This window comes from Sphaerulina musiva, assembly GCF_000320565.1.
Source record: "Sphaerulina musiva SO2202 unplaced genomic scaffold SEPMUscaffold_2, whole genome shotgun sequence".
NCBI lineage: Eukaryota > Fungi > Ascomycota > Dothideomycetes > Mycosphaerellales > Mycosphaerellaceae > Sphaerulina > Sphaerulina musiva.
Window position 1 is genome coordinate 1,004,210 of NW_016017384.1, and position 13,115 is coordinate 1,017,324.

The 13,115-nt window shown below is 51.9% G+C and overlaps 7 protein-coding genes across 7 annotated transcripts; 4 read left to right on the forward strand and 3 right to left on the reverse strand.

Annotated features, from left to right (window-relative positions):
• The first annotated feature begins 172 nt into the window (after positions 1-172).
• On the forward strand, positions 173-1,366 carry SEPMUDRAFT_147130 (carbohydrate esterase family 5 protein). The gene is made up of 2 exons (XM_016904103.1): positions 173-870; positions 1,058-1,366. The coding sequence occupies exons 1-2, from the start codon at positions 411-413 to the stop codon at positions 1,312-1,314; spliced, it is 717 nt and encodes a 238-aa protein (XP_016763310.1). The 5' UTR covers positions 173-410; the 3' UTR covers positions 1,315-1,366.
• Positions 1,367-1,636: 270 nt separating this feature from the next.
• SEPMUDRAFT_147132 (phospholipase D/nuclease) lies at positions 1,637-5,012 on the forward strand. The gene is made up of 3 exons (XM_016904104.1): positions 1,637-1,810; positions 1,905-4,220; positions 4,278-5,012. Exons 1-3 carry the CDS (start codon positions 1,676-1,678, stop codon positions 4,902-4,904), a joined length of 3,078 nt encoding a protein of 1,025 aa, XP_016763311.1. The 5' UTR covers positions 1,637-1,675; the 3' UTR covers positions 4,905-5,012.
• Positions 5,013-5,419: 407 nt separating this feature from the next.
• SEPMUDRAFT_59750 (taurine catabolism dioxygenase) lies at positions 5,420-6,633 on the forward strand (the record flags this gene model as incomplete). Its single annotated transcript, XM_016909502.1, has 4 exons — positions 5,420-5,551; positions 5,624-5,833; positions 5,951-6,470; positions 6,548-6,633. The coding sequence occupies 4 exons, from the start codon at positions 5,420-5,422 to the stop codon at positions 6,631-6,633; spliced, it is 948 nt and encodes a 315-aa protein (XP_016763312.1).
• Positions 6,634-6,793: 160 nt separating this feature from the next.
• On the forward strand, positions 6,794-8,413 carry SEPMUDRAFT_114314 (uncharacterized protein; the record flags this gene model as incomplete). The annotated part of the gene is made up of 1 exon (XM_016901088.1): positions 6,794-8,413. One exon carries the CDS (start codon positions 6,794-6,796, stop codon positions 8,411-8,413), a length of 1,620 nt encoding a protein of 539 aa, XP_016763313.1.
• A 273-nt stretch (positions 8,414-8,686) lies between these two features.
• On the reverse strand, positions 8,687-11,753 carry SEPMUDRAFT_59753 (uncharacterized protein; the record flags this gene model as incomplete). Its single annotated transcript, XM_016909503.1, has 3 exons — positions 10,867-11,753; positions 9,480-10,804; positions 8,687-9,424 (listed from the first exon to the last, which is right to left on the reverse strand). The coding sequence occupies exons 2-3, from the start codon at positions 10,332-10,334 to the stop codon at positions 8,687-8,689; spliced, it is 1,593 nt and encodes a 530-aa protein (XP_016763314.1). The 5' UTR covers positions 10,335-10,804; positions 10,867-11,753.
• SEPMUDRAFT_59755 (P-loop containing nucleoside triphosphate hydrolase protein) lies at positions 10,195-11,753 on the reverse strand. Its single transcript, XM_016909504.1, has 2 exons — positions 10,867-11,753; positions 10,195-10,804 (listed from the first exon to the last, which is right to left on the reverse strand). The coding sequence occupies exons 1-2, from the start codon at positions 11,688-11,690 to the stop codon at positions 10,579-10,581; spliced, it is 1,050 nt and encodes a 349-aa protein (XP_016763315.1). The 5' UTR covers positions 11,691-11,753; the 3' UTR covers positions 10,195-10,578.
• Positions 11,754-11,882: 129 nt separating this feature from the next.
• On the reverse strand, positions 11,883-12,987 carry SEPMUDRAFT_147134 (BCNT-domain-containing protein). The gene has a single exon (XM_016904105.1). It carries the CDS (start codon positions 12,977-12,979, stop codon positions 11,942-11,944), a length of 1,038 nt encoding a protein of 345 aa, XP_016763316.1. The 5' UTR covers positions 12,980-12,987; the 3' UTR covers positions 11,883-11,941.
• Positions 12,988-13,115: the final 128 nt, after the last annotated feature.

Consider the following 13,115-nt stretch of genomic DNA (forward strand, 5'->3'; position numbering starts at 1 on the left):
CGAGAGAGAGGAGAAACAGAGCACCGTTTAGGGCAATGGTTTATTATAAATATATACTAGTGCCAAGATTGATGCTTTCTGGTTAGTCGCGGGGTGGGTGGAAGATCAGGTAGGTACCTTTTACCAATGTATATAAATACACTGGACGATATCTTGGATGTGCTCTCCTTGGAACTGACTGGTGTATCCGCCATCACACTCAGGCTCCGATCCGCTGTTCGCTCAGTTTGGTGTTTGGTCTTCGCTACATTGGTGTGTTTCATCTTCCCTTTCGTTTGAGGTTGGTATACATACCTTCCTACCTACATTCATACCACATTCGCTGCACGACACACCCTGTTGTGGTGAGACCAGACCAGACCAGACCAACTTCTTCAAAGAAATCCCACCTCGAAGGAACCTCCTACAAAATGGTCGGATTTACCACCCTCGCCCTCTCCGCCCTCCTCTCCTCCCTCGCAACCTCCTCTCCCATCTCCTCCCCCTCCTCCCTCCTCCCCACCAAACGCCAAATCACCTGCGTCCCCTCCAGCGGCCTCTACATCCTCGTGGCGCGCGGCTCCAACCAACCCGAAGGCGAAGGCAGCGTCGGGCCCGTAGCAAACCTGATCGAAGCTCAATTAGCCGGTTCCTACAGCCACGCCATCGACTACCCGGCCACTATCATCAGTTGGGAATCGAACTATTTCAGTTCGGTGGAAGATGGTATTGAGGATACGAAGAAGAGTATTCAGGAATATGTGGCGGCGTGTGGAGAGGATGCCAGGATTGCGTTGATTGGATATAGTCAGGGGGGTAATGTTATGACGGATACACTTGCTGGGGGTACCGGGAAGCCGGAGCCGATTGCGGAGAGTTATAGGAAGAATAGTAAGTTGATTTTTACCCCTTTTTTCGGGTTTGTGGTCCTGTGGAGTTACCTTATGGTATAAACCGGTATACCACCTCCCTACGAGACAGATGGACATTTGGGGAGGTGGGAAGGTGCTTGAGATGGAGGGGGCCTGCGTATTGGTACTGATTAAGGTCCGTACTAATCCGTTCTCTTCCATTATAGTCGTCGGAGTGGCAGTATTCGCCGATCCAAGATTCAACGCCGGAAAAGCGTACAGTCGGGGAACGTCGACGGAAGATGGCATTTTCGGTCGGGACAGCAGTGCTGCTGCATTGGACACCTGGGCGGACGTGTTGGTGTCATACTGTGATGCGGATGATTTGTTCTGCGCGAGTGGCGGTAGCTTGGATGTGCATTATGCCGCAGTGGAGAAATACTCTCAGCAAGCCGCCGATTTCATTATTGGATTGGCCATGTAGGTAGGTACACCTGCATGTATTTACAAACCTGATATAAAGAGGTACAGTCAGGAGGGATGTGTACATGACCATGGCTACCTCCTAGGAAGCCAGCCTATCGATAAGTCACATGATGCCCATCTTGTCTGATCAACCTAGTCATAATTCAGGTACGTTATCGATAACCCCCGCCGTACGTCATATGACTCGCTATCCACAGGTTTGACGCTCCGGCAGGCAGGTGCGGGCAGGTTTCCAATGCCGCTTCTTCCATTTTTCGTATTCAATACTTCTTCTTCTTCTTTTTCTTCTTCTTGTTTTCTTTCTTCTTCTCGACCGCATACTACTTACTAAATACATCCCCCTTGTTCTCCTGGTCGCCATGGTCGGCAATACGCACGACGTCGGCAGCGCCGAGGAGCAGCAACGGCATCTGGACGGCGAGAATCATGAAGGAGGGGGCATGTTTGGCTCGCTGAGGAAGAAGCTCCGAGATACCAAGTTGCACGACGTCAAGGTATGTCTGTGGCCATTACGCGACATGCGGGGGATTGGAATCGAGAGGAGTGGAGTGGAGCGGAACGGAAGCTCACCAACGACGCTCTATCTAGATTGGCGCCGTTCACCTGAAGCACCGCGTGGGCAAGTTCGAGAACCTGATCAATGCGAACCACAGGCATGACGAAGAGCATGAGCAGAGGACAGATGCCAAACGGACCAAGATCGCGGAACACCATCGGTTCCAGAGTTTTGCTCCGGAACGCGACGGCAACCTGATCAAATGGTATATTGATGGCCGAGACTACTTCCATGCAGTCTCGGTGGCTCTGGAACGAGCGAAGGAGACCATCTACATTGAAGATTGGTGGCTGAGCCCCGAGCTGTTCCTGCGAAGACCCCCCTTCCACCACCAGCAATGGCGACTGGACAATGTGCTCAAACGCGCCGCCGAGCGAGGCGTCAAAATCTATGTCATTGTCTACAAGGAAGTGGAACATGCTTTGACTTGCAATTCTCAGCATACGAAGAAGGCTTTGGCTGCGCTGTGTCCAGAGGGAACACCAGGACATGGCAACATCAATGTGATGCGGCATCCCGATCACAATGTCCTGGAGAATGCCTCGGACATGACATTCTACTGGGCACATCACGAGAAATTCATCGTGATCGATTACGATATGGCCTTCATTGGGGGTCTCGATCTCTGCTTTGGCCGTTGGGACAACAGACAACACGTTCTTGCCGACGCCCACCCAGCAGGTGTGCAGAATGAAATATTCCCCGGTCAGGACTTCAACAACAACAGGATTATGGACTTCCAGTCCGTGAACGATTGGAAGAGCAACGAGGTGTCCAAGGCGGACTTTGGACGAATGCCGTGGCACGACGTCGCCATGGGCGTCATCGGACCTTGCATTTATGATATCGCAGAGCACTTCGTTCTGCGATGGAACTTCTGCAAACGTGACAAGTACAAGCGCGATGATCGCTATGACTGGCTGACGATGACGGGCCGCACTGGGGAAGATGAAGATTTGATCGGCGTGCAGAGGCCGAAGCATCCGGTGGGAGATTATATCAATCATCCACTTTCACCATTGCAGAACAAGCGCGGCAACCCCAAGCAAGGCAAGACGAGACAACACCCGGACTCGCAGCAAGGCGCGACGCAAGAAGACGCCTCAGAAGATGCCGCCGAGGAGTTCTACGACACCGTGCAAGACCTGGATGAGCATGGCTACACTAAGGATCAGCACAGACGAGGCCATGGACTGCAGAAGGAGCTCAAGGAGCATGGAATTCATCGACCAGGACACAATAAAGAGAGTCTGGTAGAGGACCACCTCAATCCCGAGCATCAGCAAAACGCCCATGTCACAGGAAATGACCCGAAGAACGAGGGCACGGTGTCCGCTTCGGGAGGAGTTGACGAGAAGCGCAAAGGCTATTCGTCTGATAAGGTCAGCGATGGCATAGTAACCTCGCAAGGGACGGTCCACGCACAGCTCGTGCGATCCTCAGCTGACTGGTCCTCTGGTATTCTCGCGGAGCAGAGCATCCAAACGGCGTACTGTCAAGTCATTAGAGCGGCTAAGCACTTTGTCTATATCGAGAACCAGTTTTTCATCACAGCAACCGGTCCGAATCAGGCCCCTGTGCATAATCTCATCGGTGCAGCAATTGTCGATGCTGTGGTCGCCGCTGCGAGGGAGAACCGCAAGTTCAAAGTCATCATCATGATGCCCGCCATCCCGGGATTTGCTGGAGATCTCAGAGATGACGCGGCTGCGGGCACGAGAGCCATCATGGACTACCAGTACAAATCGATCAACAGAGGTGACGAAAGCATATTTGGCAAGGTCAAGGCTGCAGGCGTTGATCCTACTGAATACATCTTCTGTTTCAACCTTCGCTCATACGATCGGCTCAACAAAACGCCAGGTCTGAAGAAGCAGGAAGAGGAGAGTGGTGTGTCGTATCAGGAAGTGCAGCGTGCCGAGGCCGAGGAAATCATGTCAGATGCCGTCCACGCCAGTGAAGAGGTCGAAGGTGGTGGCAAAGCCGGCTTTCGAGAGACTGCCAAAGAGGGCAAGTTCAAGGGCTTGTTCAACAAAGCACGAAGGACCAGTGTCGACATTGATGAGAAGGACAAGATACACCCCGAAGATGAGAATGACGACACGGAAGCGTTGATGGCGAAGAAGAAGAAGTTTGAAGCACATCGTGATGAGCATTTTGATGAAAACGCGAAAAGCGCCGACAGTATTGCAAAAGACGCGATGCTAGGCCAGAAGAAACCTAGCGAGGAAGGTTACGATGGCCGCACTGCAGACGGCAAGAAAGATGGCGACGACGAACAGAGCGAGGAGTCACGACAACAGGAACTGGAGAATTTTGTGCAGGAAGAACTGTACATTCATGGAAAGGTAAGATGCTCGCGGCTTTTCGCCCCGCTGATACATGTACTGACACTACTCCTCCAGGTCCTCATCGTCGACGACAGGGTCGTCCTCTGTGGTTCCTCCAACATTAACGACCGAAGTCAGCTGGGTTTCCACGACTCCGAACTCACCATCGTAATGGAAGACACACTCCCCTTGCCATCCAAGATGAACGGCGAACCATACCAAGCTGGCCACCATGCCGCCACACTCCGCCGAATGCTCTGGCGTGAACACCTTGGCCTCCTGCCGCCCCAAGATCTCGACGCCGAAAACGACCCGAACGCCCAGCCGCCTGGGGACGCCGAGAACGATTGGTGCCATGGTGACGAATGGGATCAGTTTGTTGAAGATCCTCTGTCCGATGAGCTTTGGGACATGTGGACTAAGAATGCCACTGTCAATACCAAGATATTCAGACACTTGTTTCATGCTGACCCAGATGACAACGTGAAGACTTTGGAAGATTATGATCGTTTCCTTGGGGCCAAGGGCAGCAGGAAGGCGGGACATATCTATGATCAGTTTCAACCTGTCGAGATTGCGAGGCGGGAATTGGACAAGATCAAGGGGCACATTGTATGGATGCCTCTGAGATTTCTGGAAGATGCGAATTTGGCGGAGAGAGGGTTGCAGGTCAACAGTATCACGGAGAGTATTTATACATGAGGTGGGGGATGCAGGTATTGTTACAGTCTTGAGGGGAGGTAATGTGGGATGGAATGGGATTGTTGGCCGACCTTTTGTTCGTGCATTAGAAGAACGACAGAAACCGAGAACAGTCTTCATTGCAGTTTTGACTCCTCTTGCACTTCCAAAGCATCCTTCTACCCTAGCTTGAGCAGGAAGACTCGGAAAACAGTCCTCTTGTCGCTCCCACTGCTGAGTGAGCTGGATAAGCAACTCCAGACTCTTCTTTCGTTCCGATCGAGAAGATGACCTGCATCTACCTGGGAGGGCAGGTCTTAATAATCGGAGATGCTACATGAACTCTCCTATAAAATGCCAAGCGAACGGCACGTTAGCCGGGGAGCTCTGGAGGTATGAGGAGTACCTCTACTATAACAAGTACGTACTCGGCGAGCTGTGAGATCCAACTACTTAATCGAAGTCCCACTCGGGAGGTCTAGTGACAGAATTAATAACTACTTCTAGACAAGTCTAACGGATCTAGTATTTCCACTATGCCTCACCGAGAAAACAACTTTACCATACGCGAACTGCATCCTTCTTTCGCAGCTGAGATATCTGGCTTGGACTTCTCTCAGCCCATTCCAGACTCCACTTTTGAAGAACTTCTTGCTGCGATCGCCAAGGTGCGTGTCTACGATCTTACACTCCCTTCGATATCGATATCAGACTCTAATGATAGTACTTTTCCATTGCAGTACGGTGTGATTCGGTTCCCTCAAACCGGACTTGACGATGCCAGACATGTAGCTTTCGCGGCCAAATTTGGAGAACTGGATGATATTACTCCTCATACCAAAGCAGGGAAAAAGCACCGTCTGGACTTTCCCGAACTGTTCGATGTTTCGAATCTGTTGGAAAATGGGGACATAGCGCCTTTGGATTCGCATCGGTCGGCGATGAATAAAGTGCGTTGGATCAATATCTACCTACTTCCCCCCCGCCCCCCCCCCCCCTTTTTTTGGCTTCAGGTCTTTACTATACCTGAGGAGATGAATGATATTGTATGCTAAAATCACATCCAGGGCAACAATCTCTTCCACGTGGACAGTTCCTTCAATCCGCGACGAGCCGGCTATAGTATTCTTCGAGCTCACGAGCTTCCTCCCGCTGGTACTGGAGGAGCCACTGAGTATGCGGATACAAGAACAGCATTCGACGACCTTTCAGAGGATTTGAAGCGTGAACTTCTTGAAAATGATTATGTTGCCTGCCACTCTCTCTATCATTCTCGCAAGCTAGCGGCTCCGGATGCTCTCGAAGGCGTTATCCCTGAGGATCACTTCATGGCGAGACATAAACTGATTCAACGACATGAAGCGAGTGGGAGATGGAATATTTATATTGCTGCGCATGTGCATCATCTCGAGGGCGTTGCTCCGGAGAAGTCGAAGGAATTGATTGATGCATTGTATCAGCATGCTTGTCAGTCGAAATATGTGGTCAGTATCCCGTGGGAGAATGCGAGTGATGTGATTCTGTGGGATAATACTTGCGTTATGCATCGAAGTACGGGTGGGAGCTTTGAGGGCAAATACAAGCGTGGTGAGTGAGATCTTCTCTCTTTCTTTGTGTGTGGTGGTGGTGATGAATGCGTTCAATGACTGATGACATGGCTACAGATATGCGAAGAGCTACAGTACATGATGGTAGCTCCCAGGCCTGGGGTCTCAATGATCGCAATGCCGAGAGAATGGGCATTCCATAGGGTATGCAACTTGTACCGCGACATGGCAATCTGTAGTGTATGCGATTAGCCACTGGCGACATGGCATGAGGCGGGCTAGTATCAGGTATGCTCTTGTATCTTGCTGTCAATAAGTCTCCTCTTCCTCTTCCTCCTCCTCCTTTCAATCTGCAGAGGCACCATGGTGAGTATCGTTGATCCCATTGGCAAACGGGTGATTGGCTCCAATCCTCTAGGCACGCAAGCCGCCACATCACCCCCTGAGACACACCTTCGTGGACCAGAAAATTACGACACTCCTCGCAGCAGGGATATATTCAATGTCGCTCGTAGACTTGAAGTCAGTCGACCACCAGTTTCTCCCCTTCAGCCTCCTCAGCGGCCGTGTCTTCTCCAACAACTTCTTCGACTGATAGGATATGGCGGCAACAACAACAACAAGAAAAAGAAGAAGAAAAAAGAAAAACAACCACCCCGACCAGAAATCCGTGTCATGACCATTGAGAATTTCCAAACTCAACGTCACACCTGCCAATATCAGCGTACCTATAATCCCACTCATCGTCTCCTCCCCGAAGAACACATCGCAGCATGGCGAAAAAGACAACAACATGAACGAGAGCAAATTTCCAAAAATAACAACAACATCTCCTCCAAACGTCAATTCCACGGCCCCATTCCTAAACGTCCCAATATCGATCCCCTCACCATCAAAAATCTCTCCCCCCTCGAACTCGAAATCTACCACACCATCCGCCCCATCGGCCGCTGCGCAACGTTTACCCCTTTTACCCCTGTCACCCCTTTCAGCTCCTCAACTCGCAGAGAACAAATCATGCTCGTCCACCCAACCGACCTCCCTCATCTCCAACACATTCAAAATCTCGTCCGAGAAATTTCTCCGCGAGATAAAACTTGCATGGTGAAATCTTTGGAGGGATTACTAATTCCGCAACTTGTGGCTGTGCTGAAAATTTTGTTGCTCACGAGGCCGGAGGTGAGAGTTACTTCGAGGTCGGGGGAGGGGGAGGGGGGAGGAGCGGGGAAAGTTGGGTTGAGAAGGCCGGCTTCGTGGGAGATTTTTGCGGGGGGTGTGAGGGATTCTTGGGAGCAGGTTAGTGTTGTTAGTGGTGGACTGGGAGGGGCGGTGGAGGTAGAGAAAGGGAGGATGGAAGATGTTGTTGCTGCTGCTGCTGCTGGAGATTTAGGGGGTGAGAGGGGGAAGGGTCAGAGAAAAAAGGAGAAGAAAAGGAGAATTCGCGATTGGTGGAGAAGTTCAAAAGATCAACCTCCTCCTCAACAGCAGCCATTGTCGATTTTCAAATCCTTTTCACAAAAAGAGTTTATGCCCGAATTGACTCTCGACTCTTCTGCTTCATCCTCATCCTCATCCTCATCCTCATCCTCATCTCAAAACAAGAAAAATCCCCCCTTCCAACCCCACCTCCGAGGCGGCGGCGGCGACGCTTCTACCAACAAAGAAGCAAAATCCACCCCTTTACCCTTCGTAAGGACCGCTCGAGCCTATCTCGGACGCAGTAGCTGCTTGAACGATGCAGAACGCGTTCCCAGGACCCTCTTCTTGCTGGCGGGGGGTCGAGTGAGTCCGAGGATGAAAGCTCCCACTGCAGGGGAATTGCGGAGGAGAAGGCAAGTGGAGAGAGTGAATCGGAGGGAAGTTGGGTTTGTGGGGACTTTGTTTGGGGTTAGGAGGGTGTGTAAAGTGGAGGGTGATGGGGTGGGAGGTGGTGGCGGGGAGATAGGGGCTGATGGCGGCAATGGTAATGGTGATGGGGGGTGAGGGTGATGGGGCAGTAGAGGTTGTTGGGGAGGGAAAGGAAGGGGAGGAGGAAAAGGCTGTTTTCATTCCCTCCCAATTGCATATACCTACCTAGGTACCTTAGTCAAGAACATAAAACATGCCTTTTTGCCAAAGGTCTGTTTTCGTAACTGTATAGAGCTGCTGCTCCGCAGAAGAGAGCTGGAAATTCCATTTTGACTGACCAACCCCATGAGGCAGAGAAAGAAGCTTGTTGCTCGCCCGCGAGGAGTCAAACGATTTGTATCGTATCACTCACGGACCCGTCACACTCAGCATTCTCATCCTCAACTTCATCTGCACTACTTCCACGAACGCCTCTCGACTCGGAGAACCTTTTGCTCCTGGAATGTCCAAAAAGAACCGCACATCCTCCGCCTTTCTGGGGACTTTCCCATCGTGTAGTCTCGATCCTGGCAGTCTCGCCACAAGCTCTAGAGGACTCTTCTCCACATCTTTGGGGTCTGTCAATTGTTGTGCCCAGACTCCATTCCAACCTTTCCAACCGATCAATGTTTCTGGATAACATGTTGCTCTCCAGATGCTGGAGCTCCAAAACTCGTCCGAGATCTCCACAGTCAGCTCGCTGATCGCGTCTTTGTCTGTCTGGAGTGATTCAAAGAGTTGGCGCCAGACGGTAGGATCTGTCTGTGAAGAGTAGCGGAGGACAATGCCGAGCAGTTTGTGCTCTGGAGCGGTGTGGTCTTGCAGGAAGGCCAAGCAACGTTCTGGTTTGTCGTCGAAGTGGAAGCGTCGGTCGTAAACGTGCGTGATGGCGAGATCGTAGCACTGCTTGGAGGCAGACAGAAACGGAATGCAGAAATCGAGGCTAAACGAGTCGGCCTGCTGCTCAGGGGAACGAGGTGTGACAGTGCTGCAATATGGCCAGCCGTGGTAGGTGAAAGATGGAGAACGGAAGCCAAAAGGGCTGCGGATGGTGTACGTGGATTGATATGTCGTGTTTTTGGACGGAGACGAGACCGGAACGTCGCTCTGGGGGATGTTAGCATCAGTCACAACATATAGGTACGGTACGCGCCCGCCTTACCATCATCACTGCGTTGGAATTCTTGTCGCGCGGGCGAGGGAACAGGTGTGCCACTATCAGATCCACCACACGGTCAGGTAGTTGCAGTAGCTCTTCCTTCCTCTCCTGACAAAACACTTTCGATTCCCCGTCCTGCACTACATTGGCTTTGCGCGCCCCGAGGGGGTACAATATCCGGGTCTTGCTGAAGACGCTCGTCGGCCTGGCCTTGAGCGAGAGAGTCAGTCTCGGCCGCTTCTCATCCTTGGTATCGCGCACGAAGCTGAAGCCAGTCACCATGGCATTCGCTAGTCCGACTCCATCCCAGAGAGCGCAGATCCACTTGATGTCTCGGAGCCACACATTGCGAAAATCGACATTGCAGAATGTCACGTTCTTCAACTTCAGGTCCTCAAAGACGACATCTGCGAAATTGCAATTCCGAAAGGTGACACTGTCCAGGTCGCAGTCGCGGAGGGTAAATGCCTGAAGGTCGCAATCAACGGCGCGCACGTTGTTGACAAAGCAGCGTTTGTAGGACACGTCGTTTATTGGACCTTCACCATCCTCGGGCGAGGGTGTTGGCTGCAGCAGTCTTGAGGTGCGGTCGCGCTGCTGGGGTATGGGCGTGCCTGCTCGAGGTATGCGCTTCCGGCCGCGGTCTCCATCTGTGTTGTTGTTGTCGCAGCAGCTTTGTTGCTCGTCAATGGGTAAATCGAGAAGCGGCACCTCCTCCGCCGGTCGCTGGCGCCGCTGACCCAGTATTCTTGATTCGCAGTCTTCGCACAAAGTTAGTACCTCGGCGATCGCACGCAGCTTGTCCACAGGATCTGTCATGCTTTGTGATGTGGTGGTCGTAGAAGTCGTAAAGGTCATGTTGATGTCTGGAAGTGGGGAGCGACTTCACTCAAGGCGGGCCAGTAGCTGCGCCAACCTACACCCGAGCACGCAATCATGTCACCAATTGTCTCCCGACAGAGCGAGCGCGTGCCCTACTGAGAGTTTTCATGCAAAAGATATCAAGACCAATCGTCCATTTTCCCATTCACATCCACCAACGCCGCGCTAATAAGCAGTATATACGCGTCGCCCGTCTCAGATCAGACAGACACCTCTCCCCTCACTTCTTGGGTGCAACGAACAGCTCTGGCTTCATGTTCAACTTGCAGAGCTTAGCTATACACCCAGCAAGCTGAAGATAGGTCTGTACTCCCTCCAAGATCCGCATGTGAGTGAATCCAATCTCACGAATGAATTCCAGCTTCGTGTGCTCTGCGAGCGAAGGAATCGTTTTTGTCACTTTGAACATACTGCTGATGATGTCGTGGGACGAGTAGCCCAGTCCCCTGACCAGATGTTAGCACGTCGTGAGAGCTTGTGTATTCAGATAGCAGGGAGAGCAACTCACCACAACTCCTTCAGAGCGTCCAATGCCTCATCCACATTCCGTTCATGACAACTCTTGATCATAGCCTGCACCTTGATCGGATGCGGACTATCTACCACTCGAAACACATTATCCGAATTCACGAATCCAAAGCCAGCATGCGTACTCTGCAAGTTGTTGATGGCCTGCCTCATATCTCCCTCCGCACTGAACACCAACGCCGCAAGCCCATCATCACTGAACTGCACGTTCTCTGCCTTACAGATCTGATTGATCCTCTTAACCACCTGCGCATCCGTCAAACGCGCATATCTCAGGATCGCGCATCTCGATTGCAAAGGCTCAATAATCTTGTTGCTCTGATTACACGCGAACGCGAATCTCGTTGTGCCCGAATAAATCTCCATTGTCCTTCTCAAAGCCTGCTGCGCTCCACTGGTCATACTATCCGCCTCATCCAGGATGACAATTTTCTGCCTCCCGGGCGGAAGAGTGACCTTCTTTTGAGCAAACCCCTTGATTCTGTTCCTCACGACATCGATACCACGCTCGTCAGAAGCGTTGAGTTCGAGGACGGCTTCTTTGTAGGCTTCCCCGAGGAGCTGGCGGGCAAGGCAGAGGACGGAGGTGGTTTTTCCAATCCCAGGCATTCCGCTGATGATGACATGGGGCATGTTGCCATCTTTCGCAATGATCTTGAGGCGTTCGATGGTTTCGGTGTTGCCGACAATGTCGTCGAGGAAGACGGGACGATATTTCTCCACCCATGGAAGCTCATAGTTGGAAGGCGTGCCGTTGGCGTTCGCCTTCACACCGTTAGAAGCAGCTTTGGATGATTCGGCCATATTTGAGGGAGAAGAGTGGTAGTCGTGGTCGTGGTGTTGGTGGACGTGAAGAGCGAAGAACGTACATGAACTATTGGCACGAACACTGGATCGGTCTGAACCACGCGACGTTGACGCGTAAATTGTATGACACGTGCATAAGACAAGCATTATTATTATGCATGCATAACTATGGTAGGTAGCTATCAGGGGTACCACCAGTATGCAAATCGTGGCAGTCCACTGTGCACGCCACAAGCCTACAAGGCGCATCAAATCTTCAGCCGTGCGTCCCTCGCGGCAGCCTCTCTGGCCCCAGCAGCACGATCCAAAAAGGACTCCTTCTCCAAAAAACGATTTCCGCTTCTTTGGTACATGTCCAGTTCATCCTTCAAACCCTCCTCCTTCTCAACATAACTCTTCCAATCATACTGGCTCATCTGCACAGTACTCAACTTTTGCGCTTTCTTCTTCGCATCTTCCCTCCTTTGCGCCAGCAGGACGTCGATGCGACTCGGTGCTCTATGTCGTAATTTCTCCGGCGGGACTCCTTTGACCAGACCAGCAGGGTTAGGCTCGAACATTGACGGCCTGCGTAAAGGACGATTGGTCGCCTTTGATGGGTTTGCTGCATCTGTCGCAGTGCTGGGCGCCGCTCTATCGGGATCTAGCTCGGGATGTTCTCGAAAGTATTGTATTGCTTCTTTGGAAGTCCGTGATACCTCTACGTCAATGTAGGTAATTTCTCCGGCATATTGGCTTTTTCGTTTGATCGTGACCATTTGTTTTGATGCTGCTTCAGCCGAATTTTCCTTGTTACCTTCTGCGCCGGCATCCATATCTTCAACATCGAGTTTCGGAGGTGGTAGGGCGACTCGTCCAACTGGTATACTGCTGAGCTCTGCCCATAATTGGTCCACATCGATCGTCACCGCGCCCTCACGTACGCCCTTCTTCCGATTCCTGCGCTCCTCTCTCTCGACGGCACGTTGCCTCCGGGTGCGTACAAAGCCTCCTTCGCCGCCCGAGTCCTCATCGTGTGCTATATCCTTCTTCCTCCGCTTGGTTTTGCGCTCTTTGATTGTAGCTTCATCTCCTGAATCCAGATCGAATTCGGGCGCCTCTACTTTCCTCTTGCTGGGCTTCTTCTTCGTTGTTTTGCTCGAAGCGTCGTCTCGATCCTCATCGTCATCTCCCGATGATTCAGAATTGTCGGCATCCTCCTTCACTTGGTCTGGGTTGAAGTCCTCGTCCGCGTTCTCGTCATACTCCTCTCCTGACTCTTCCTCATTGCGGGTTACGTCTTCCATGTCCTCGTCCATAGCGATGTGTTGGGTCTGTTAATCAGGTTGGTCGTGTTGAAATTCGGGCGCGAGCGAGCCAGACGCGAAGGTGTCTCCGGCGGCCGCACTACCTCCTAGCCGAATATGACGCGCGAGAAGGGAA

What these genes read in the sequence shown, in the direction of transcription:
- SEPMUDRAFT_147134 (XM_016904105.1), bottom strand. Translation starts at nt 12,979, where the DNA reads ATGGAAGACGTAACCCGCAATGAGGAAGAGTCAGGAGAGGAGTATGAC.
- SEPMUDRAFT_147130 (XM_016904103.1), top strand. Translation starts at nt 411, where the DNA reads ATGGTCGGATTTACCACCCTCGCCCTCTCCGCCCTCCTCTCCTCCCTC. An exon ending in GGAGAGTTATAGGAAGAATA is followed by an intron (nt 871 to 1,057) that starts GTAAGTTGATTT and finishes CTTCCATTATAG; the next exon opens with TCGTCGGAGTGGCAGTATTC.
- SEPMUDRAFT_147132 (XM_016904104.1), top strand. Translation starts at nt 1,676, where the DNA reads ATGGTCGGCAATACGCACGACGTCGGCAGCGCCGAGGAGCAGCAACGG. An exon ending in CCAAGTTGCACGACGTCAAG is followed by an intron (nt 1,811 to 1,904) that starts GTATGTCTGTGG and finishes CGCTCTATCTAG; the next exon opens with ATTGGCGCCGTTCACCTGAA. An exon ending in AACTGTACATTCATGGAAAG is followed by an intron (nt 4,221 to 4,277) that starts GTAAGATGCTCG and finishes CTACTCCTCCAG; the next exon opens with GTCCTCATCGTCGACGACAG.
- SEPMUDRAFT_59755 (XM_016909504.1), bottom strand. Translation starts at nt 11,690, where the DNA reads ATGGCCGAATCATCCAAAGCTGCTTCTAACGGTGTGAAGGCGAACGCC. An exon ending in GACGCTCTGAAGGAGTTGTG is followed by an intron (nt 10,805 to 10,866) that starts GTGAGTTGCTCT and finishes ACATCTGGTCAG; the next exon opens with GGGACTGGGCTACTCGTCCC.